The sequence below is a fragment of the Lepisma saccharinum genome, chromosome 24 (assembly GCF_977018435.1).
Source record: "Lepisma saccharinum chromosome 24, izLepSacc3.1, whole genome shotgun sequence".
Taxonomy (NCBI): Eukaryota; Metazoa; Arthropoda; class Insecta; order Zygentoma; family Lepismatidae; genus Lepisma; species Lepisma saccharinum.
Window position 1 is genome coordinate 33,135,726 of NC_139252.1, and position 22,010 is coordinate 33,157,735.

The 22,010-nt window shown below is 38.6% G+C and overlaps 1 protein-coding gene across 1 annotated transcript in view; it reads left to right on the forward strand.

Annotated features, from left to right (window-relative positions):
* Positions 1-18,731: 18,731 nt before the first annotated feature.
* The window catches only part of LOC145978348 (homeobox protein Hox-B4a-like), a 29,884-nt gene continuing 26,605 nt past the window's right edge, over positions 18,732-22,010 (forward strand). The window contains exon 1 of the mRNA XM_083110942.1: positions 18,732-18,832. Coding sequence (XP_082967068.1) covers positions 18,805-18,832 — 28 coding nt within the window. The 5' untranslated portion in view covers positions 18,732-18,804. The remainder of the gene's footprint in view (positions 18,833-22,010) is intronic.

Genomic DNA, 22,010 nt, shown 5'->3' on the forward strand with positions numbered 1-22,010 from the left:
GAACATAGATGGCGCCAGTATCTCAACTCACGAAGTGCTGGTGTGGTAAATAACTTACTAAGAGAGGTGCTATGATTTATATTGTTGAAAATACAACATTTGTACGTTTATTCAGGGTTATAAACACTTTCATAACTTTTTCTTATTTCTTACATGCAGTATGTTTGTACCTATGCTTGTGATACTAATTTTGTGTCTCTTACAATAATATGGACCGATTAAACTTCGTTTAAACTGAACGGCCGTGTAAACGGGCACAATTGTGTTCTCTGGGACCCCCAAAAGTCTTCTATGATAATTTCATATCAGTTTTCACTAGCCCAGAGAACACAATTGTGCAGGTTTACATGGCCGTTCAGCTTAAACGAAGCTTCATCGGTCCATAAGATGGTTTGCAGTAAGTTTGGACCTGTTCAAATAACTCCAAACGACTGTCCACATCATGTGAGGTTTCAAAAACAGTGCTCGGATCCACGAAGAGGGCGACAGGGGCTCGCAACTGTTAGATTTTTAGATATACGTATTATTATGCTTAATATTTTTTTCAATATTCAACTGTTCTGTCTTTTATCACCAAGTTTAAAAGGGTCGAGTATTTTTTCTTTTCTTTTTTCAAGTTTGATTTAAGCCCACTTTTTGTTCATGAAAGGCTAATCGGAACTGGACCTACAGTTTAAATGTGGATCCGAGCCACTCTGTAAGCTGCTTCAAAAGGGGATTGAACCCAGGAGCGTATATTCTGGGCTAGCTAGGCTATCTGCGAAGCCTGAAGTCTAGAGAATAAAATACAGGAGAAAAATCGATCATAAATTGTAAATAATATTATTCATATCAGTGAGATGATGCTGATTCTGGAGTTAACAACCTGATTTCTTATGAGTTGGCAACCTGATTTCTTATGAGTTGGCAACATGATTTCCTACGAGTTGGCAACCTAATTTCTTATGAGTTGGTAACCTGATTTCTTACGAGTTGGCAACCTGATTTCTTATGAGTTGGCAACCTGATTTCCTATGAGTTGGCAACCTGATTTCTTATGAGTTGGCAACCTGATTTCCTATGAGTTGGCAACCTGATTTCCTACGAGTTGGCAACTTGATTTCTTATAAGTTGGCAACCTGATTTCTTATGAGTTGGCAACATGATTTCCTATGAGTTGGCAACCTGATTTCTTATGAGTTGGCAACCTGATTTCTTATGAGTTGGCAACCTGATTTCCTACGAGTTGGCAACCTGATTTCCTACGAGTTGGCAACTTGATTTCTTATGAGTTGGCAACCTGATTTCTTATGAGTTGGCAACCTGGTTTCCTACGAGTTGGCAACCTGATTTCTTATGAGTTGGCAACCTGATTTCTTACGAGTTGGCAACCTGATTTCTTATGAGTTGGCAACCTGATTTCTTATGAGTTGGCAACCTGATTTCCTATGAGTTGGCAACCTGATTTCTTTTGAGTTGGCAACCTGATGTCTTACGAGTTGGCAACCTGATTTCCTACGAGTTGGCAACCTGATTTCTTAGGAGTTGGTAAATTTATTTCTATTCATAGCCTAGGACCACGTGACATAATGAGATAGCCCAGATATTGGACTCAATATACGCCACTGATCGAACCCAAAACACCCCTATAGAGAATGGGGATTTCTTTGTTTTTCTTTCGTCGTTCATTTTACTTCTCATATCTAATCGTTGAGTTCACCGTGACAACGGGGGGAATTATGATAAACGACATGCAATAATAACAACTTATTTCCCAGTCATGGTCTCTATTTTTGGTAAAAATAAATAAATAAAATACATTTAAAAAATCTCTAGAATGTAGTTCGTTGGTTCTTACTAAAGCCGCGTTTACACCGGGATTGCTAACACATCTTACCATCAAATGTTGGTAACATTTCGTAGAACGCTTGTGAATTTGGTATCAACATCTCATGTCAGCAACAGATTTCCCATGTTGGCAACATAAATTCTGTTATCCACAAGAAGTCGGCAAAGAACGAATGTTAGCAACATTTGTTTTCAACACATGTTAACAGAGCCTCTTCGATGTTAGCTACATTTCCCCCGCTTCCCCTCCCGCCACCATCACGCCAGTGACAGCCAGCCAGCGAGTGCGAAAGCATCGTTTCGTCTGAGGTGTATTTTGTTTTGTAATTTATTTATCATGGAAAATGTTTAGATGGGGTGGTCAAAGGATCAAGTGCTGAACTAAGGCCGTATCCGAAAGGTGCAAGACCGTACTTGAAGCGAGCATCCTCCGAGTATCGTCTTGGAGTGCGGTCTTCAAGTCGTGGACTGGAAGTGAAAGTCTTTCGAATTGCACTTCGACTGCAGCGCCAAATACGATCAGTAGATAGAACTCAGGACACGTTGTTTTTCTCGCGTTTTAAACACTTGTTTTGAACCATAGAATTCACATAGCATTTTCAAATGTTCATACACATACATTTCCACACATTAGAAGAACTTTACCCAACAACTTGCTGACCCATAACGCATATTTAACCCGTGTTGCTAGCTTTCTATCTCCGCGATTTAAAACAAATGAACAACGAGTGTGGATATCACGTGACCTAGCCACCAAGCATCTGCGCTGAGAGCTGCGTGCTTCTGTTCTTGGCGCTTTCGAACTGCACTAGGTGACGTCACTTCCGTCAAAACCATACTTCAAGTATGTACTTTGCACCTTTTGGACAGAGCCTGAGTCGCATTGTTCCGCGAGAAGCCTGTGTCATTTGGGACCAAACTTATCCACAATTTAAAAGACAAAAACTAACAGGTCACTTCCGTTATAATTAACTCTTGCCCACAGTGAAGGTCTCACCCAGAATGTTCTTGATCTTCCTCTACAGTTGGCAGCCAAAATGTTAACAAAAGTTATTAACAAAAATAAAGTCAAACTAGCATTCTGGTTACCAACATTTGTTGACAACATCTGTTGTTAACCATGTTGGTAACAAAAAGTTGATAACATTTGTTGGTAACATTCGGTGTAAACGCGACTTTAGAGAACCATAAATGTAAAACAGTTCAAGTGTGAGGTATCGTACTGAAATAAGCTCCTCCCAACTATAACTTGTGGATCCGCCACTGGCCATATGATGATTAACTATTTACAACAAACTGTTGGTTTTTCCGGAGCTGATGAGGGGAAATCACATCAAGTGGACTTCAGTAAGCTTGTGCAAAAATGTTCGTGTTTCACAGAATGTAGGTCAAGAGCACAAACGTCCGTCCCTCTTTCCTGAACGTTCTCTTGCCCATAATTCCGCCACCTGGAGCAGCGGCTCCAGACCACGGTCTTATCAGTGCTCGAGAACTAACCAAGGTCAACATGCAGCTTTCCAGCCGGGAGTATCAAACCTTTCGCAGCCAAGCTGACTTCGTGAAGGTTATCATCGAAAAGACGTGGATTTGAATCCGAATATGTTTTTGACAGCTGGCAGTAGAGAACAACAATTATGTAAGTTGGAAACTTATTTTTCTGATGCTATTACTAGAGCCCGGATGTGTATGTAATTACATATTCTATTCCATTCTAGATACATACCTTGAACAGGAAATTTCAACGAATTATGTAACTGGCATGATTTTGCATAAGTTTTATCTGATATACGTATTTTTACTTGCCAGGATATTACATATTTTACATGGTATTTCTTCGTATTTGGCATACTTACTAATTGAAGCCTGCTAATGACGAATCTGAAGTTAAAATTTGTCGGAAACGTCTAGAAATTGCAAAATAATTACGAACCATTAACGCTAGCCCCACGAACCATTGACGTGTGGTTAGGTTAGTTTCGGTTAGGTTAGGCAAACATAGTTAAAATTTGGTGTCGTGATAGTATCAGGAATATATATATATATTTGCTTGTGGATAAAAAAAATCGCGAAAATTCACGGTTTCCATTCCGAAAACTAACGCCTTATTTTCGATTATTTTCCAATTTCTAGACGTTTCCGACAACTTTTAACTTCAGATTCGTCATTAGGAGGCTTCAATTAGTGAGTATGCCAAATATGAAGAAAATCTGAGAGGGGTCCAGTCATCTTCAGTCGTTCCTTTTACATATTTGCTAATTTGCTTTACATGAAACAACATATTCGGTAATCTTGATCCTTTTTCCTAGATTGGCGATCTCTGAAACACGATGAAGAAAGTTTGTAGCTCATGAGATGTCATATTTTCTAATAAATGAGATTCATAGTGCTTACAGTCACCTAAAATTGACTACCAAGCCGAAGGACAGGCTGAAGACCAAAGAAAAAAAAAGAAAAACGGGAACTGTTATTCATCGCAAGATGCTGCAGTCCCCTCTTCCTTCTGGTTACAAATTCTCGTTTCGCTATTAAGTTAAGACAAAGTACCTTGAAACTTGGCATCGGTGGACAAGAAAGCTACTTTCCTGTACGTAGAGAGTTACACAATATATTCCGTTGATGCGTTTTGATGCACCTTCCTGCATCATTTCTGATGATGCACTTAAACGTTTGGTCTGAGCTACATAAAGTCTGCAGCTCAAACCAAACGTTTAAGTGCATCATCGATAAAGATGAATGCATTAAAGTGTATCTCGACTGAAAGAAATCCTAATTTGCATCACATGATGCACTTTGGTGTTTCTTATAAGACATAAAAATGCACCAAAATGCATCAAATGTGAATCTGATTCTTCGCAGAGGCCATAAAACACACTTTAGTGCATCAATGAATGCGTTCTGCTGTATCAATCGATATGATGCATTTAGTTCTCTGTGTGTAGTTCTGCCGAATAGTTTTTGTTGAACTTTGTGTTTTCTCTCGCGGGTTTTGCTACATTATCTCGGGAACCAATGGGGCTGCAATGATTATATTACACAATTTTATAGCTCTCGTTCTGCTCTACAAAATGAGACTATAGGATTTTATGTGGCTGCTCAGGAATAGTGAAAATCATTCATTTTTCTGTCAAATTTTTTAACAACACATGAAAGAAAAGGACGAAAAAAGGTGCTAAAGCATCAAAGAGGCGAAAAAACGGGGATAAATGTGCTGATCTCAGGAAAATGTGCAACAAAAAGTGTTCATTTTACTTGAATTAATGTCCTAAAATACATATCTCAAATGATCGGCGTGAAAACAGCTTTATTTTTGGAAAGGTTCTGCACCTTAAAATCCGTTCTCTAGTGATTACTCTGCGGTAAATAAGAAAATAATACCGGGTGTCCCAGAAGTCTTTCCCTGATTACAAACTTTATTCATATCCGCTATATGCAATGTAGAGATGTGAAAGTGTTGCCAAAATGTTGGAAAACTAACCAAGTTTTTTTGTTCCAGGTTTCAGTAACGTGGCTGTAGTGTGGTAGTGTCAGTGCCGAGAAAAGCGGAAGTGTTGACCAATAACAGTGCAGAGGAACTTTCAAACAACTTATGGAAGGATGCCGCCCCGATGTCGAGAGCATTAAGTCGTGGTATGGCAAGTTCAAGACCACAGAATCTGTTGCTGACTTACCGAGAAGTGGCCGAACCATCAACCTCAGCGATTTCAAACGTAAAACATCAGCCAAAAAGTTATCTTTTTTCGTGCATACAAAGTGCAAATTGTACAGGCTTTGTTGCCTAATGATACCAGGGGACACACTGAGCCTTTTCCTGATTTGTGAACATTTCCGGTTTCCTGGGCACTGACACTGCTACACTACAGCCACGTTACTGAAACCTGGAACAAAAAAACTTGGTTAGTTTTCCAACATTTTGGCAACACTTTCACATCTCTACATTGCATATATCGGATATGAATAAAGTTTGTATTCAGGGAAATACTTCTGGGACACCCGGTACCTATATGATGCACACCCGGTGACCAATATGGAGGAATCTATGGCTCAGTTGAGTCAGAGGTGAGCTTTTTTCTGTTCTTTTGTAACTCCTAATTATCAATCCTGTAGACATGTTGTCATTCCCTTTGGCATTATAGTCCGGCTGTCGTAGCAGCCGGTGTCCATTCACAACGTAGAACGGTTATTTTGACAAAATCCTGTTTCCCTGCTGGCTGCGTTGGGGAGGAGGGATTATAATGTTGACGCTTCTTGCCCAAGCACTAGAGTCCCTCTTATATCCGGCGCGAGAACCGCCTTTATGGCAGTGACCCTCTGTTGCCGCGTTTACCTACGGAGGAACTTTCGGTCAAACAGCCAATTAGACCTACCGCTTGGGCAAGATGCGGCAATATTACAATCTCTTCTCCCCAAAGCAGCCAGCAGGGAAACAGGATTTTGTCAAAATTGCCGTTCTGCGCTGTGACTGGGAAATAGAGCAGCAGGACTTTAGGCCTAATTGGTTGTTCCTTCGTAGGTAAACGCGGCAACAGAGGGTCACTGCCATAACGACGATCACCGCGCGGGATCCTAGCCCGTTCCGGCTATAGTATCGGACCTGGTTACATGTCAGAGTCATGAACCAAGTTATTCATGATTGTAAGGGAAAGTGTTTACATATAATTTGACCACAGTGCTAATGAGAAGGAAAACCTGGAACATTTGCGTTTAGTACTGCAGCGATTGTGAGAATATGGTTTGACAATTTCAACCAATATGATTTGTTTTTTGAAAGAAAGATTTAAATTCCAGGGATTTATGGCAGGGCAAGGAAATTGTGAAATGGATCCAGAAAGGATCGAAGCGATTCAAAATCTTCCTTCCCCAAGAATCTTAAAAGGATTATTAAGATCGTTGGGTACCTTAATTTTTTTTATTCTAAATTTATTCCAGAGTATTCTACCGTAGTAACTCCGCCACAGTTGGCGTTTGCATTGTTTCCATCCCCCAGCCTGAACCAGGCCAATATATATATATTTCAGATATCTTTTACCTCACACAGTTCCTCCTTTCACATTCCAGGTCCTTGTTCACTGTTAATGTTGCATTTTTTCTCCAGAATCTGTAAAAAAATTCTGCCAGAGACTTTTAGATGAATGAGAACTGATAAAGAGTGGCGCAAGAACACAAATTTCCTGGTTCGAGTCCCGGCTTTGGAAAAGGGGTTTGTTTGCAAGTATCCCTTCATCAGTGGCGTACACTGAGTCCAAGATCTGGGCTATCTCACTATGTCACGTAGTCCTAGGCTATGAATAGAAATACATTTACCAACTTCTAAGAAATTAGGTTGCCAACTCATAAGAAATCGGGTTGCCAACTCATACGAAATCAGGTTGCCAACTCATAATAAATCACGTTTCCAACTCATAAGAAATCAGGTTGCCAACCCATAGGAAATCAGGTTGCCAACTCATAGGAAATCAGGTTGCCAACCCATAAGAAATCAGGTTGCCAACTCATAAGAAATCAGGTTGCCAACTCATAAGAAATCAGGTTGCCAACCCATAGGAAATCAGGTTGCCAACTCATAAGAAATCAGGTTGCCAACACATAAGAAATCAGGTTGCCAACCCATAGGAAATCAGGTTGCCAAGTCATAAGAAATCAGGTTGCCAACCCATAGGAAATCAGGTTGCCAACCCATAAGAAATCAGGTTGCCAACTCATAAGAAATCACGTTTCCAACTCATAAGAAATCAGGTTGCCAACCCATAGGAAATCAGGTTGCCAACTCATAAGAAATCAGGTTGCCAACTCATAAGAAATCAGGTTGCCAACCCATAGGAAATCAGGTTGCCAACCCATAAGAAATCAGGTTGCCAACTCATACGAAATCACGTTTCCAACTCATAAGAAATCAGGTTGCCAACTCATAAGAAATCAGGTTGCCAACTCATAGGAAATCAGGTTGCCAACTCATAAGAAATCAGGTTGCCAACCCATAGGAAATCAGGTTGCCAACTCATAAGAAATCAGGTTGCCAACCCATAGGAAATCATGTTGCCAACTCATAAGAAATCAGATTGCCAACTCCAGAATCAGCATCATCATCTCACTGATATGAATAATAATATTTACAATTTCTGGTCAATTTTTCTTCTGAATTTTATTTTCTAGAGTTAAGGTTTCGGAGATAGACTAGCTAACCTAGAATATACGCTCCTGCCCTCCATTGATTCCACGTCTAATTATCAAGGGCTCCCGGGTTCGATACCCGGTGGAGACACATAGTGTGATACTGTAAGGTCCAGTCCCAATTAACCTATCTGTACATAAAAGTACACTTAAAACACCACATCTAATTTTATTTATCATTCATGCTCATCGTCGCGATCAACGAAACGTGGGGGGGGGGGGGGGGGAAGTGACGTAAATCAAGCAAAATTCCAATACAAATAATGACTTCAACTTGAATATTCCCTTCTAATGTTGAAACGTGAAATCCAATCATAGCTATCCATCAACTTAATGTCATTCGTCGCCGATTCTTGCATACTTTCTTTGACTGACGTGCCTAGATCATATATCACTCCGTTACTCATCATTGCATTGCATCCGTCTTCCAAATGCATGAGATGGAGGGAACAGTGTGTCGTTCAGCAACTCAACCGCATGAAAAATTGCTCTTTCGTTCAACACTAGTACATATTTCTACCAGTTGGTATCCACGTACCAGAAATATACGGTAACGATTAACAATATTTCGATACATATACACAATACCGGGTGTTTCATAAGTAATTGAGGGGTTACAAAAATGTATTGCAAGGAAGGTATTGAACTTACTTTAATTAAACCTGTCCAGAACGAACGAGGAACTCAAAAGTTTTTTTTTTTACACCTACAAATGTTCAATGTCTGCACCACGGGTGACACGATAGCCTGTTCTTTCTACACTCGCATCAACATGGCCCTGTCGATAGTGTCTATCTTTTTTTTAGATGTAGATTTATTTTCTTTTTGTGCGAGCCATAGGCCTAGGCTGTACGCACTACATAGTTTTGATTTTCTGCAATATTTTGTTACATTTAGTTTTCTTTTAAGCTGTCTCTTACTTTGTCCCCTATATACACATTCTTCCCCTCCCTCGGCAGTTCTTCTTCCAGTCTTTCTTCCTTCTTCCTCGCCCCACTTCTCTTTTCCCGCACTCTCCCAAGTATTTCCCCACTTGCTGCCCCGCTTCCTTTATCTTTATTCTGTCGTCTACCACTTCTATCACCTCCCTCCCTGTTAAGTTTTTCATCCATTTGTCCCTTAGGTCACGTGTAGAAGAGCAGTTCAGCAGGATATGTCCGTCCGTCTCCTCCCCATCGCACAAAGGACATATCGTTTCCCCTGCTTCGTTTCTCTTTCTTAGTTGTTTCCATCCCCCTAATCTGAACCATGCCAGTGCGCCTCTTTCATTTTTTCCCCACCACCTGGATATATTTCGCTTTTCCCCCATTCTCCTACTCTTAGCTGTTCCCTGATTGAGGTCTTTGTTTGGCAGTCTGTTATTATTTCTTGTCTGTCTATGTCCAGTAACCTGTCTCTGATTTGATTTTCTGTTGAGATCTCTCCCTTAGGGCTGCGATATCACGCGGCATCGGTGAAGCGAATAGGCTTTCCATGTATAGGTTTTAGGTTGACAGTGCTGCTTATTACGCTTTGAAATACGGGAAGTTGTCACACTACGAGTGCGGTACGAACGAGCGTATCACTCTCGAGCGTGGGAGATTCGATTGAGTATTTTCGAGCGAAAGTGGCCCAATGCAGTACTCTAGGTGTTTACGTAATCTAAAAAGGACCGGTTTTCATGCACAATAGGATACGCTGTGAATTTTGGACTTCAATACATCACGTTATTTGCACAAACGCCGTGAACAAACCTGTGTAACTCCCTCGAAAACCTCGAAGCAAGACATGTGATGAGATACGGAAACACACCACCAGATGGGGTAGAAACCACAACGTCATCACTGTAATGATAAATTCAGCAACAAAATAGATATTTTCTCAGGTAAAATAACAAAAATGTGGACTTTAAAAACTAGTAAATTCAATGTAATCATTAATGTTTAAATATAAAATTTGCAATAGCAATTTAGAGTGATTTTAGTTGAAACTCAATGGCAAAATAATAGGGTAAAGACCCCGAATATGAGACCCTTTTGGTAGATTTCGATTTACTTGTTAATTAAAACATAAACGATTTATGTTTTTTTAAAAATATATTTTGTAGGGAGTCTATTTCACGATACAAGGTATTGGAATATATAAAAAAGTAACAATCATAAATTATAAACAAAAAAATGAACACAAGTGCTACTGAGCTATTTTTATAGGGGGTACCGAATAAGAGACCCCGACCTTGTTTGGGTTATATGAATCATTTGAATCTTTGAACTAAATCATTTTTTAAATAAATGAACTAAGTTATTTTCTTACCCAACTATAACTGAAACAATATTATTTTTACACCATGTTTAAAAAGATTAGGCTATTCTAAAAAAGAAACTGATTATTTTTACCATGCTAAGAATACAAAACAAAATGTTCCTTCTATGCTATCCTAGTAGCTGTCCTGTTGTCATCAAAATTGGTTCACTTCAAATGAAACTGTGAAAAGACCTACATTGTGTTACACATGAATTAGGTACCTGATAGAAACGAAGTTCATCGTGCTTTTACTTTTGATTTTTGCACATCGAACACACAAATGTGTCATCTGCACCACAATGAGCATAAGCCCACTTGTATCAACGTGTGCACTTTACCCACTCTTCACCACATCTTTGGAATACGATGAACCACAAAATACACATTCTGTATCATCTTCATCTTCATCTAATTCTAAACTGTCAGACGATTCTGCTAATGAGAAAGATTCTTCCGACTCATCTGTGGATTCTTCACATTTCTTTGATACAACCTTCCTCTTCTTACGTGAAGTAGAACGCGAGTAATCTGATTGCTGCTTTTTGTTTACCTCAGTAGGCTTCCTACTGGAGTACCTGTAACACCCCTACCAAACAGGTTCTTCTTCTCTTCCTTCTTACATTTCTTCGAATTATCTGCAAGTATTTTTTGTATGGTGTTGTTGTTATAACTACTGGTTGATTCACTACACGAGATTTCCCGGAGTTGGTAAGAGATGGCCTGTCTAATGTGGGCAGTGGCTCAGTGTCTTCTGGCATTACAATGGCATCGTCATCAGGGGGTGGTACTGTTGAAGACTGCGTAGCCTGAATAGGACTGCTTTCAGGCTCCTGTTCCTGTTCAAGTTGGCCTAACATGCTGCAGCTTGGTTGGAGATCCACGTAACTTTTGGGTAGTTCAACTGACTGACCTGTCACATTCCTCTTTTCTTTTTAGAGCTGACAGAGTGCATTGCAAAAATCTTCATTACGAAAAATATATCTATTACAAGGGAATAAACCAGTCTTTCGAAATGCATTAACGGATGTTTCCATAGCAGCAGCTCTGTTGTATGCACCTGACAATATTCTGGCAATTTTAGTTATTTTTAGTGGTTTTCCTGGATTCTGATGCAACCTTGTTTCAACTTCTTGCGCGAAAAAATGTTTTGAAGGGAAACATGAAACCTACGTCTAGAGGCTGCATTTTATGCGTCGAGTGTGGCGGTAAACAGATAATAAAAACATTGTGTTCTTTCGCTTTTTCAATCACTGCTATATTTCTTACGTGGGAGTAGTGACCGTCTGAAACCAGAAGCACAGGTTCTTGCTAATATAATTGCAACGTAACTCCCAAATTAGGTAAACCAATGATGAAAATCAACGTAAAATATTAGCTATATTTTGTGACTCCTAATATGAGACCCTTCCTTATTATGGTAGTCCTATTATGAGACCGGTCTCATATATTGAACCTCTTCCAGGTCTCATAATAGGACCTTCGCAAGCTAATCAAATGAAAAACGCTATCTCTCTTACAAGTGGACGAAAACTAGCAACTAATTACATGGTACAACACACACACTCACCACTACGAAACACAGTACAAATGGGATCAGTAAGAAATTACCTTATCCATTTTCAGCAGCTAATTTCCAAACTGCAGCAAAATTTCCACGAGCACGCATTCTTTTTTACATTCGTTGCGAAACCAACTCTACACACAAGGAGCTCACGTGACTTCCAGTGCTATGGCGCGATTCCTCCTTGTGTTTCAGCTTCTTTCCGCTAGGGTGCAGCTCTTTGTTTACGAGATACATGGGGGTCTCATTTTAGGTGCCTATCCTCATATTCGGGGTCTTTACCCTACATAGAATGATCTTGTTACGAACATGAAGCATGTTCTACACTATTCAAATCCATGAATTCAATTCAGATATGAATATCCACCACGTATAAGTGAAATTACGTTCGTTGCAGGATATATTTTACGGTAGTGATTGCTGCTGCAACTGTTTAACGCATTGCCATTGGCTGGTAGCTTTTCGCGGTACTGTGGCGGTGAGGTTAGAAGAAGAAGATGACGAAAAATAGTTGTAGCAAAATATAACCTTTTAAATTGTGGTTTGAGTGTGTAATGAGAAAAGGAACGTTGTAATTGTGATGACAAGTTTTGTGTGTTTGTGATATGCATCGTGTTTGCTGGTACCTGCGCATTGAAGGTAAGTAATGTACGCCAAGCTAATTTCTCTATACTGTATGTAACGTCAGCCGCTCCCCCTTGTCACTGCCGTCAGTCCAATTGACATTAGGTGATTAGGTATAATTTGTTTGCAGTGAAAAGTGAAAATTCAGACAGCAGCTATTACATTCATTCATCTTGTTTATGAGCCGAAGTCTAGGTAGAAGATTCTCTAGTCTTTAGAGAGTTCTTTTTTAAGGGAACTTCTTTATCTGTATCTTTGCTGCCCCTTCCACATCTGCGTCAAAGGGCAACAGCTCCCAATTTTGGGGAACAGAGTGGGATTTTATTGTTTCGGGCAGGGGTGGAATGTACTGTTGGCACTATGATTGAATATTGTGTATTTTTCCTTGTATGATATCAGAGGCGTCTCTTGAACGCATGCGGTGCATACTGCGCATGCGTCAATTGTGGGAAAAAGGACAGCTTGCTCTGCGACGACATTCATGAGCATTTCTACATTCTAATTTCTTCATATAGGAGAAGTACTTATTTTACACGAGAGCGCTGAACTAAGCTTATATTACATTTCTTGGATCTGAAGTGACGCATGCATCAATTGTGGGAAAAGAAGTATTACTTTCTTTCACTTCAGATCCAAGAAATGTAATATAAGCTTAGTTCAGCGCTCTGTGTAAAATTAATACTTCTCCTATATGAAGAAATTAGAATGTAGAAATGCTCATGAATGTCGTCGCAGAGCAAGCTGTCATATTTCCCACAATTGACGCATGCGCAGCATGCGTTCACGAGACTCCTCTGTATGATATAAATACTTGTATCATCAAAAGTAGTATGGAGTGTGTAGTAAGGGATGATGTCAGTAGAAGTCAATTAACACTTCAAGAGATGTTTTAGAAGATATAAAAAAAAACTGTAGTATTTGCATGATATTTCTAAATTTTATGTTTTACATTAACTTGATCGCCACCCCCCCCCCCACACACACACGCACATAATTTAACTTCATTTAATACTGTTAAACTTTCGAAAATTGACTTGGTCTCCTCCCCCTGATAACCCGTGAGCCCCCCCCCTCCCTTTAGTGTTTCATTTGAAGCACTAAAGTTTAGATAGACCTATGCGTCGTACTGTTTATTTATTTATTTATTTGAACACAACAGGAGAATGTTGTATTATACAAAGCTGTTGATTTGTTATTATTATTATTATTATAATACTTTACATGAGCCTCAAATTTCGACGCGGTATTCAAACGTATAGGCCTGGTGGGTGACTCATGTATGGGCTAACAGGCGTTTTGTTTTTAGATCCCTTCAATATTCCTCAATCCGTTTTTATGTGCTCTAAAAGTTCATATATTTTAAATTTAATATATGATAGAGTGTTAGTATATCACGCTCAGTGGCGTGCCCAACGGGGGGATGGAGGGAACATAACACTCCTTTGGTCCAATATTCCTAACAAAAATTAACGGCCAATGTATACGAAAAGTTGGCAAAATGAGGACTAAGAAAATTATAGGTACCCACCCCCCTTTCGAAAATCCTGTGCACGCCACTGTTCCCGCTCAGCGAGTTTCATGTATTGGTAAAGTAGAAATACAGCAAATATGATTGCTAAAAGAATTTGCTTCTGTTGAACAATTATTTGTGTGCACGATTGCTAAAAGAATTCGGTTCTGCTGAACAATATTTTGTGAACACGATTGCTAAAAGAATTCGGTTCTGCTGAACAATAATTTGTGAACACGATTGCTAAAAGAATTCGGTTCTGCTGAACAATAATTTGTGAACACGATTGCTAAAATAATTCGGTTCTGGTGAACAATTATTTGTGAACACGATTGCTAAAATAATTCGGTTCTGGTGAACAATAATTTGTGAACACGCTTGCTAAAAGAATTTGCTTCTGTTGAACAATTATTTGTGTGCACGATTGCTAAAATAATTTGCTTCTGTTGAACAATTATTTGTGTGCACGATTGCTAAAAGAATTTGCTTCTGTTGAACAATTATTTGTGTGCACGATTGCTAAAATATTTGGTTATTCCAGAGGGGGGGGGGAGTGAGAGTGAGAGAAAAGCTGATCGCTTGAAGAAGAATATGAGCACGATTTAGGAACGGTCAACAAAACAAACGCGTCTACAGACTTTTCTCTTCCATTCAATGAGAAATTCTGTTGACGAGATCAATTATAATTTTAAGAAACCATAGTGTAGTGATGGTAGCGAGGCAATTGGTCCTGGTCTCGTGTCGTTCTCGTCTCGAGTTTCTTGACGAGACTGCAACCGAAAAGGCCTTGTAAATATTTACCTCTGTAAAACGGAGACGGTACAGATACGTTAATTTAATGTTTGGAAAATTTACCTAAAAGAATATGTACTTTATTGTGTGGCATCTTCAGACAACACCAGGCAGATATCATCTAGATCATTTATAGACTATTTATTAATTTTAATATTTTACCTTGAAAAAATAAAGTGTAAAGCCGAAAATTAACGAAATAGTTACTTTGGATCTTCCTGAATAAAATACTTCGAAAATAAAGTAAAAATAAATAAAGTCCGCTAGAATTCCATGTTTATGTTAACCAAAAATGGCGCCCAGCAAACTACTTGCACAGACAAAAAAGCAGGTTTGGAATAATCAAAAAATATTTTTTGACAACTAAGTATTTGTTTAAGCAAGCAACAAATATATGATTGCTCAACAGAACCAAATTGTTTTTAGCAATTGTGCGGACAAATGATTGTTAACCAGAATCGAATTCTTTTAGCAATCGTGTTCACAAATTATTGTTCAGCAGAACCGAATTCCTTTAGCAATCGTGTTCACAAATTATTGTTGAGCAGAACTAAATTCCTTTAGCAATCGGGTTCACAAATTATCACAACCGAATTATTTTAGAAATCGTGTTCACAAATTATTGTTCAGCAGAACCGAATTCCTTTAGCAATCGTGTTCACAAAATATTGTTCACCAGAACTGAATTCTTTAGCAATTTTGTTCGCAAAATATTGTTCACCAGAACCGAATTCTTTTAGCAATCTTGTTCGCAAAATATTGTTAACCAGAACTGAATTCTTTTAGCAATCGTGTTCACAAAATACTGCTCACCAGAACTGTTTTTTTTTGGCAATCTGTTCACAAATTATTGTTCATCAGAACTGAATTCTTTTAGCAATCGTGTTCACAAATTATTGTTCACCAGAGCCGAATTCTTTTAGCAATCCTTTCACAAATTATTGTTCAGCAGAACCGAATTCTTTTAGCAATCGGGTTCACAAATTATTGTTCACCAGAACCGAAGTTTTTTTAGCAATCGTGTTCACAAATTTTTGTTCACCAGAACCGAATTATTTTAGCAAACTTGCATAAGAATGTAAAGATAATATTTAATAATATATTGCACCAATTTTTTTATGCACTGTAAAAAGTCGACTGGGGAAATAACGGTCTAGGACCGTCAATCTCCGCTGCCATCCAGCAACCGTAAAAATAATCAAGACCGTTTTTTAAGTATTAACGTCCATTACATAGATACCCGAATTAATATAATTTTGAGATTCAGTATTGAAAATATATTTATGGCGCACTCAACTATAATTTATGCATGATAAAATATTCAAATCTAAACGGTTGTGTCCCGTATTTGTAACGGTATTGACGGTAACTTCTAACAATAGAATAAAGAATAATCTAGCTTTGCAACATCGTGTTGTATATCGATCTTATAAACAATGTTCACAGTCCCCCATAAAATCGTTGAGTCAACGTTCCCGCGTACTACGAGCGAGTTGATTGATTGCACTGGACGTCACAGAAAAAATGGACGACGAAAAAACGAAAGGAAAAGAGAGGCAGTGACGCCTGCTTGTGTAACATGGTGGTTATAGCAAAATACCGCTACACCATCACCCTTTAGTTACTCCGAAAGCTATTACACTCACCCACACTTACTTACTGAACTGCAACCGGGGCTGGTAGTGAAATTACACTGGACAGGCCCCGCCTCTTCGCTCTTTAACGTGGGTTTCCCCTCTCTCTCTCCGATATCCCGCAGGGAAATGACTTTGGGAAATTTCAAGGACGCTGGGTACTTCTCTTTCGAACGAGCAGTACATTATCGTCAAATGTTCGGAGAAACACGTGGTGGTTGCGTAGTGCTGCTTCAACGATCGCGGTGTGATTTTTACGCTGAGAAAAACGATTTTAATCGTGCTTTCGAGATTGTTACTCATATTTGTGGCGAAATATGCTGTATAAAATATAAGTGTCGTACAACAGAAACGTGTTGTATAAAAGACATGGCTCATTATGACTTCACATACAAGAAGTTTCATTGTGAAATCGTGTTAAAAATGTACATTATCTACTTTACTGTGCCAAAATAAGCATAATAGTATATTATACTTACCAATTTTGTTTATCTTAAAATAATGTACACAGTTTTCTGCAAAATATAAAGTGATTCATCGAAACACAGAGTGATATAGATTTTTCTTTCCTCAGAGCTATCTATTATTTGCACATGGTATTAAGTTGCAAGCTGCCTGTGATTATCAAGAAAAGTACCTACAGCAATTCAAGAGTGTGATGTAAAAAGTTGTACCGTTCTTCGTAAATTATGTTCTTTATTTGATGTGTTTGTAAGTACAAATAACTAAATGAAAGTGCTGGAAATTTGTTGTTTGTGCACCAAATATATTGCGTGAGACACTTCAATATATAGATATGGAAGTTTGGCCCGACATCTAGTGTCCTTTCATGCAAATTAATCATGAAAGTAAGAGTTAACTGGTGGTTATTTCTTTCGTTATGACAGCGTTATGTGTAACGGTTTGTTAGATTGAAAGTTAACACAACTTGAAAGAGCAGAGTGTGAGTTTGGTGTAAGTGAAGAAGTTTATTGATTTTTTTTTTATATTTTAGTGTTGTTCTTCGTGTGTGTGGAAGTTTGTTGGGTGCATGGGAGTTTTGTTAACGGGAACATGTGCTTGCGCGGATGACGTGTGGGCAAAAATGGGCGGAGCTTATCGGGAACGTAACCTCCCTCTGTGTTTTTGCTTCCCCGGTGTTACATTTTGGTGGAATGCCGGAAAATGCAACGCACCCTTGTGGAAGACATGTGTGTGATGTGTATTCGGTGCATCGTTACTACATCAGTGCAACTACCATCCCCCTCCCTCCTTGCTGGAGGTTCTCCCTCGCCCCTAATCTTCTTCTCCCCCTTTTTTCTTTCTTTCTTCAACCCCCCCTGTCAATCTAGCATTTTCCGGCCACGCAGGAGGGTCTGATGCCCGCGGAAAGAGCTAGTCAGTTGCCAAGTTAGCAACCGTCGGTTCGGGATCCCAGAGGCCTGTCATTCGCCGCTCGCACTCGCTACAAGAAACTTGGGAAGAAAGTCCGGCAAAGATCTTCAGCACCCCCTCCTCTGGTGCACGTGACGCAGTTGGTTCCCTCCGGGTTGGGGAAAAAAAACAACCTTGGTGCCCGCCTTTTCGGCGTGCGCGCTTTTGCTCTTAGTACCAAGCTTCTCCGAAAGGTAGCAGCATGATCGCCCAGTCCGTCCCTACGCCTCTTCAGCCCCCCTCTCGATGTCGAAGTGATCCATCATAGTGACGTGGGCGCTCCAGGTCAGATTTCCATGTTCTAATTGGTGCGCCGGGACCCACGTGATATGCTAATTGTTGTTGGTGGGCGGTGCCTACCAACAGTTAAACGACAACTTGGAAGAAAAATTATTTCCATCCAATTCACCCAAAAATTAATGATCATGAGCTCGTTTTTGATGAACCCGGCCCAGTACGCTGTCGATCCCAAGTTTCCTCCAACAGAGGAGTATACCCAGAGCAGCTACATACCTTCCCCAGGAGCTGAGTATTATAGTTCCACACAACATTATGGTGGCTACGGAGGTATTAGTGGACAACACAGTGTTACCTACAATCGGGACAGTGCATCGGCGACGACCGCTTATGGAGGATACCCCACGGCACCAACCACCGGCTATTACCACCACCATCAGCCCCCGCCGCAATCGGCATGTGGCATGCCGCATCCGCAACCGCCGATGCCCATGCCAGGCCATGTGGCACCGACGGTCCTCCCCAGTCACGAAGAGGGAAGTCCGGTGACCCAGCACGGTCAGCATCCGCAAGGGTCACCAGATTCCTCGCCGCAACCACCGGTATCCCTCGGCAACGGACATCACCAACAGCAACAGCTAAGTCAACATCAACAGCATCATCATCAACAGCAACAGCAGGACATCCAACAGGAAGACTCTCCAGAGTGTCCTGAAGGATCGGATTCGCAAGGTTCTAGGGTCATATATCCATGGATGAAGAAGATTCATGTTGCTGGAGCAGGTAAGACCTCTAAGTGATTTCAAATACATTTCCAACAATGTAAAGTAACTTTTCAACAATCAAATTATACACCACACTATTATATTTATTTTGGATAAATTGTCGTAAGCTTACAATACCTATGACCGTACATCAAGCTATAAAAACTACACATTCACTTTTTACAACAATGCAAAGCAATTTTTCGACAATCAATTTGAAGTAACTTTATTATATTTCTTTTGGATATGAATTGTACCGTTCCCAAGACCTTAAAAATTACATATTCCCGTTTTTACTACAATATAAAGTAATTTTTCAACAATCAAATTGACGTTACTCTATTAAATTTCTTTTGGATGCGAATTGTCGGAAGCTTATAATGCACGAAACCGTTTTCTTCCAACAATGTAAAGTCATTTTTAAATAATGAATTTGATGTTATGTTGTTAAATATCATCTTATTGTAATTATTTTGGATGAATTGCCGTAAGCTTACAATACCCATGGCCGTACATCAAACCATAAAACTACAAATTCACTTTTGACAACAATGTAAAGTAAATTTTCAACAATCAAAAATAGCCGGCCTCCGTGGCAGAGTGTTTAGCACATCGCGTACAACGCCAGGGGCCCCGGGTTGGAATCTCGGCCTGGGCATGGAAGTTTGTGAGTGTTCATTCATCAATATCATCACTCATCCCCATCTTCGCAATTAGCCAAAAGTGGCAGAAAAGCGAAGAAAAATAAACAAAATATCAAATCAACAATGAAATTGACGTTGCTCTATTAAATTTCTTTTGGGTGTGAATTGTCGGAAGCTTATAATACGCATAAGCGTTCTCAAGACCGTAGAAATTACATATTTCTCTTTTTACAACAATGTGAAATCATTTTTCAACAATCAAATTGACGTTGCTCTTTAAAATTTCTTTTGGGTGTGAATTGTCGGAAGCTTATAATACGCATAACCGTTCTCAATACCATAGAAATTACATATTCCTGTTTTTACAACAATGTGAAGTCATTTTTCAACAATCAAATTGACGTTGCTCTATTAAATTTCTTTTGGGTGTGAATTGTCGGAAGCTTATAATACGCATAACCGTTCTCAAGACCATAGAAATTACATATTCCTGTTTTTACAACAATGTGAAGTCATTTTTCAACAATCAAATTGACGTTGCTCTTTTAAATTTCTTTTGGGTGTGAATTGTCGGAAGCTTATAATACACATAACCGTTCTGAAATCCATAAAAAATACATATTCCTCTTTTTACAACAATGTGAAGTCATTTTGCAACAATCAAATTGATGTTGCTCTTTTAAATTTCTTTTGGGTGTGAATTGTCGGAAGCTTATAATACGCATAACCGTTCTCAAGACTATAAAAATTACATATTCCTCTTTTTACAACAATGTGAAGTCATTTTTAAACAATTAATTTGATGTTGTAGGTATTATTGAATATAATCAAAACGAATTTCCTCTGGCTTTCAATATTCATGATCGTTACTAATTCACATTGTTACTATACTATTTCGTTTCCCAACAATTAAATTAAAGTGCAAGGCGAATTTCCCTTACTTTACAATATTTACAAGCATCCTCAACTCAAAAAAAGAAAAAAAGTTCAAAAATTTCTTCTTAACTTTTAAAAGTTACGAATCTTTGCTGATCCTCATAAATTACCAATTCGCATTTCACAACAATAAGCAAAATGGACGTTGCAGAATTCAATTCATTTTTAGATTAACTTCCACAAGGTTACAATATTTAAGGACGTCCTAAGGTTTATAACGATGCCAATGCAATATTTCAACAATGAGGTTGAGGTTAGATGATGAATTCACTTTTGAAAGAATTTCCTTAAGCTTGCATTGTTTGAAAATTTAAATGCGTATTTCTAAAAGATGGAGAATTTGTACCAATAAGGTATTGATGCATTGAAAAAGTTACTTTTCATTGTTGTAAAAAATATATTGGTAATTGCAAAGCGTAGATAATTTTTATAGTATTGAAAAGTGACTGTAAAATTTGTACTTGACATCTCAACACAATAAACTTAATCTAAAGTTTTGAAATCTCAAGTACAAATTTTACAGTAATAGTTTAGAACAAGTTCAGTGTGTTGAAATGTGTTTGAAGGATTCGTGAGATATTCTGAATTAGTCGGCATCAGATTTTTGTAATAGATTTGACGTAAAAAAAGTGATTTATTGATTGCATTTCGGTGTAGGAGTAACGAAAGCAATAGCTTACTAGATATTGGAATACAAATTGTGCCGTATATACGTAGTTTCGATAGGTCCATTATGGCTGTACTGAATTTATATGATGTAGCTATGTAGAAAATGACATTTCCGCAGATATTCCGAATTCCAAATAATGAAATTTTGTTTTCTATAATATTTCAAGATTATGCACAAGAATTTCTTCATATGGTCTGTTATATAATTGTACAATAACACTTTAGAACAAGTTCAACATTTTTTACAGTAAACATTTCACAATTTCACATAATGCACTTTTTCTCTGAAAGCGGTATTTTTCTTAAAAGTCGTTAAAAAGTCTGCGTTTGTCCTTCTTAGAAGCTAAAGAAGGGTACCAATATTTGTACTTCAAGTCAGCTTTTTATTTAGTATTTGTTGTATGAAATGGTCCTTCAGTTTTAAGTGAAATTCGAACCTCGTAAACGTACTCTAATTGATAAATCAAACCTAGATTGTATACGTCAGTGCAGGGGAATGTACACGGGAAATATGTTTCTATGTTCAAGTAACACAGAGTTTCAAAAGCAATTTTGGAACTTTAAGTTCCTTACGCACATTTGCAGCACATTACCTAAAATTATTCACAACAACTTACCTAATTTATGGCAATTTTTCATTGGAACGCCTTTGAAAACGTCTATACCCTCCGATAAAAATCCTAGGCAAACCACTGCCAATCCCTTACTTCATGCAATAATTTTGAATACGCATAATCTTTTTTTGTTTTTAAAAATAAATTGTTGTTTTCTTACAAATTTGGATATATGTTGTATTATGAGTCCATCACAGTAATAATGTTGTATGAAGTACGCTAAATTAAAAGAAAAACAGTTTAATCTTTCGGAAAATCTTTCCGTTTATATTCCCTGTTGTCCGGAAACTTGTAACAGCTTCATCCCAATGTAGTCCTTCTCCTCTGCTGTTTG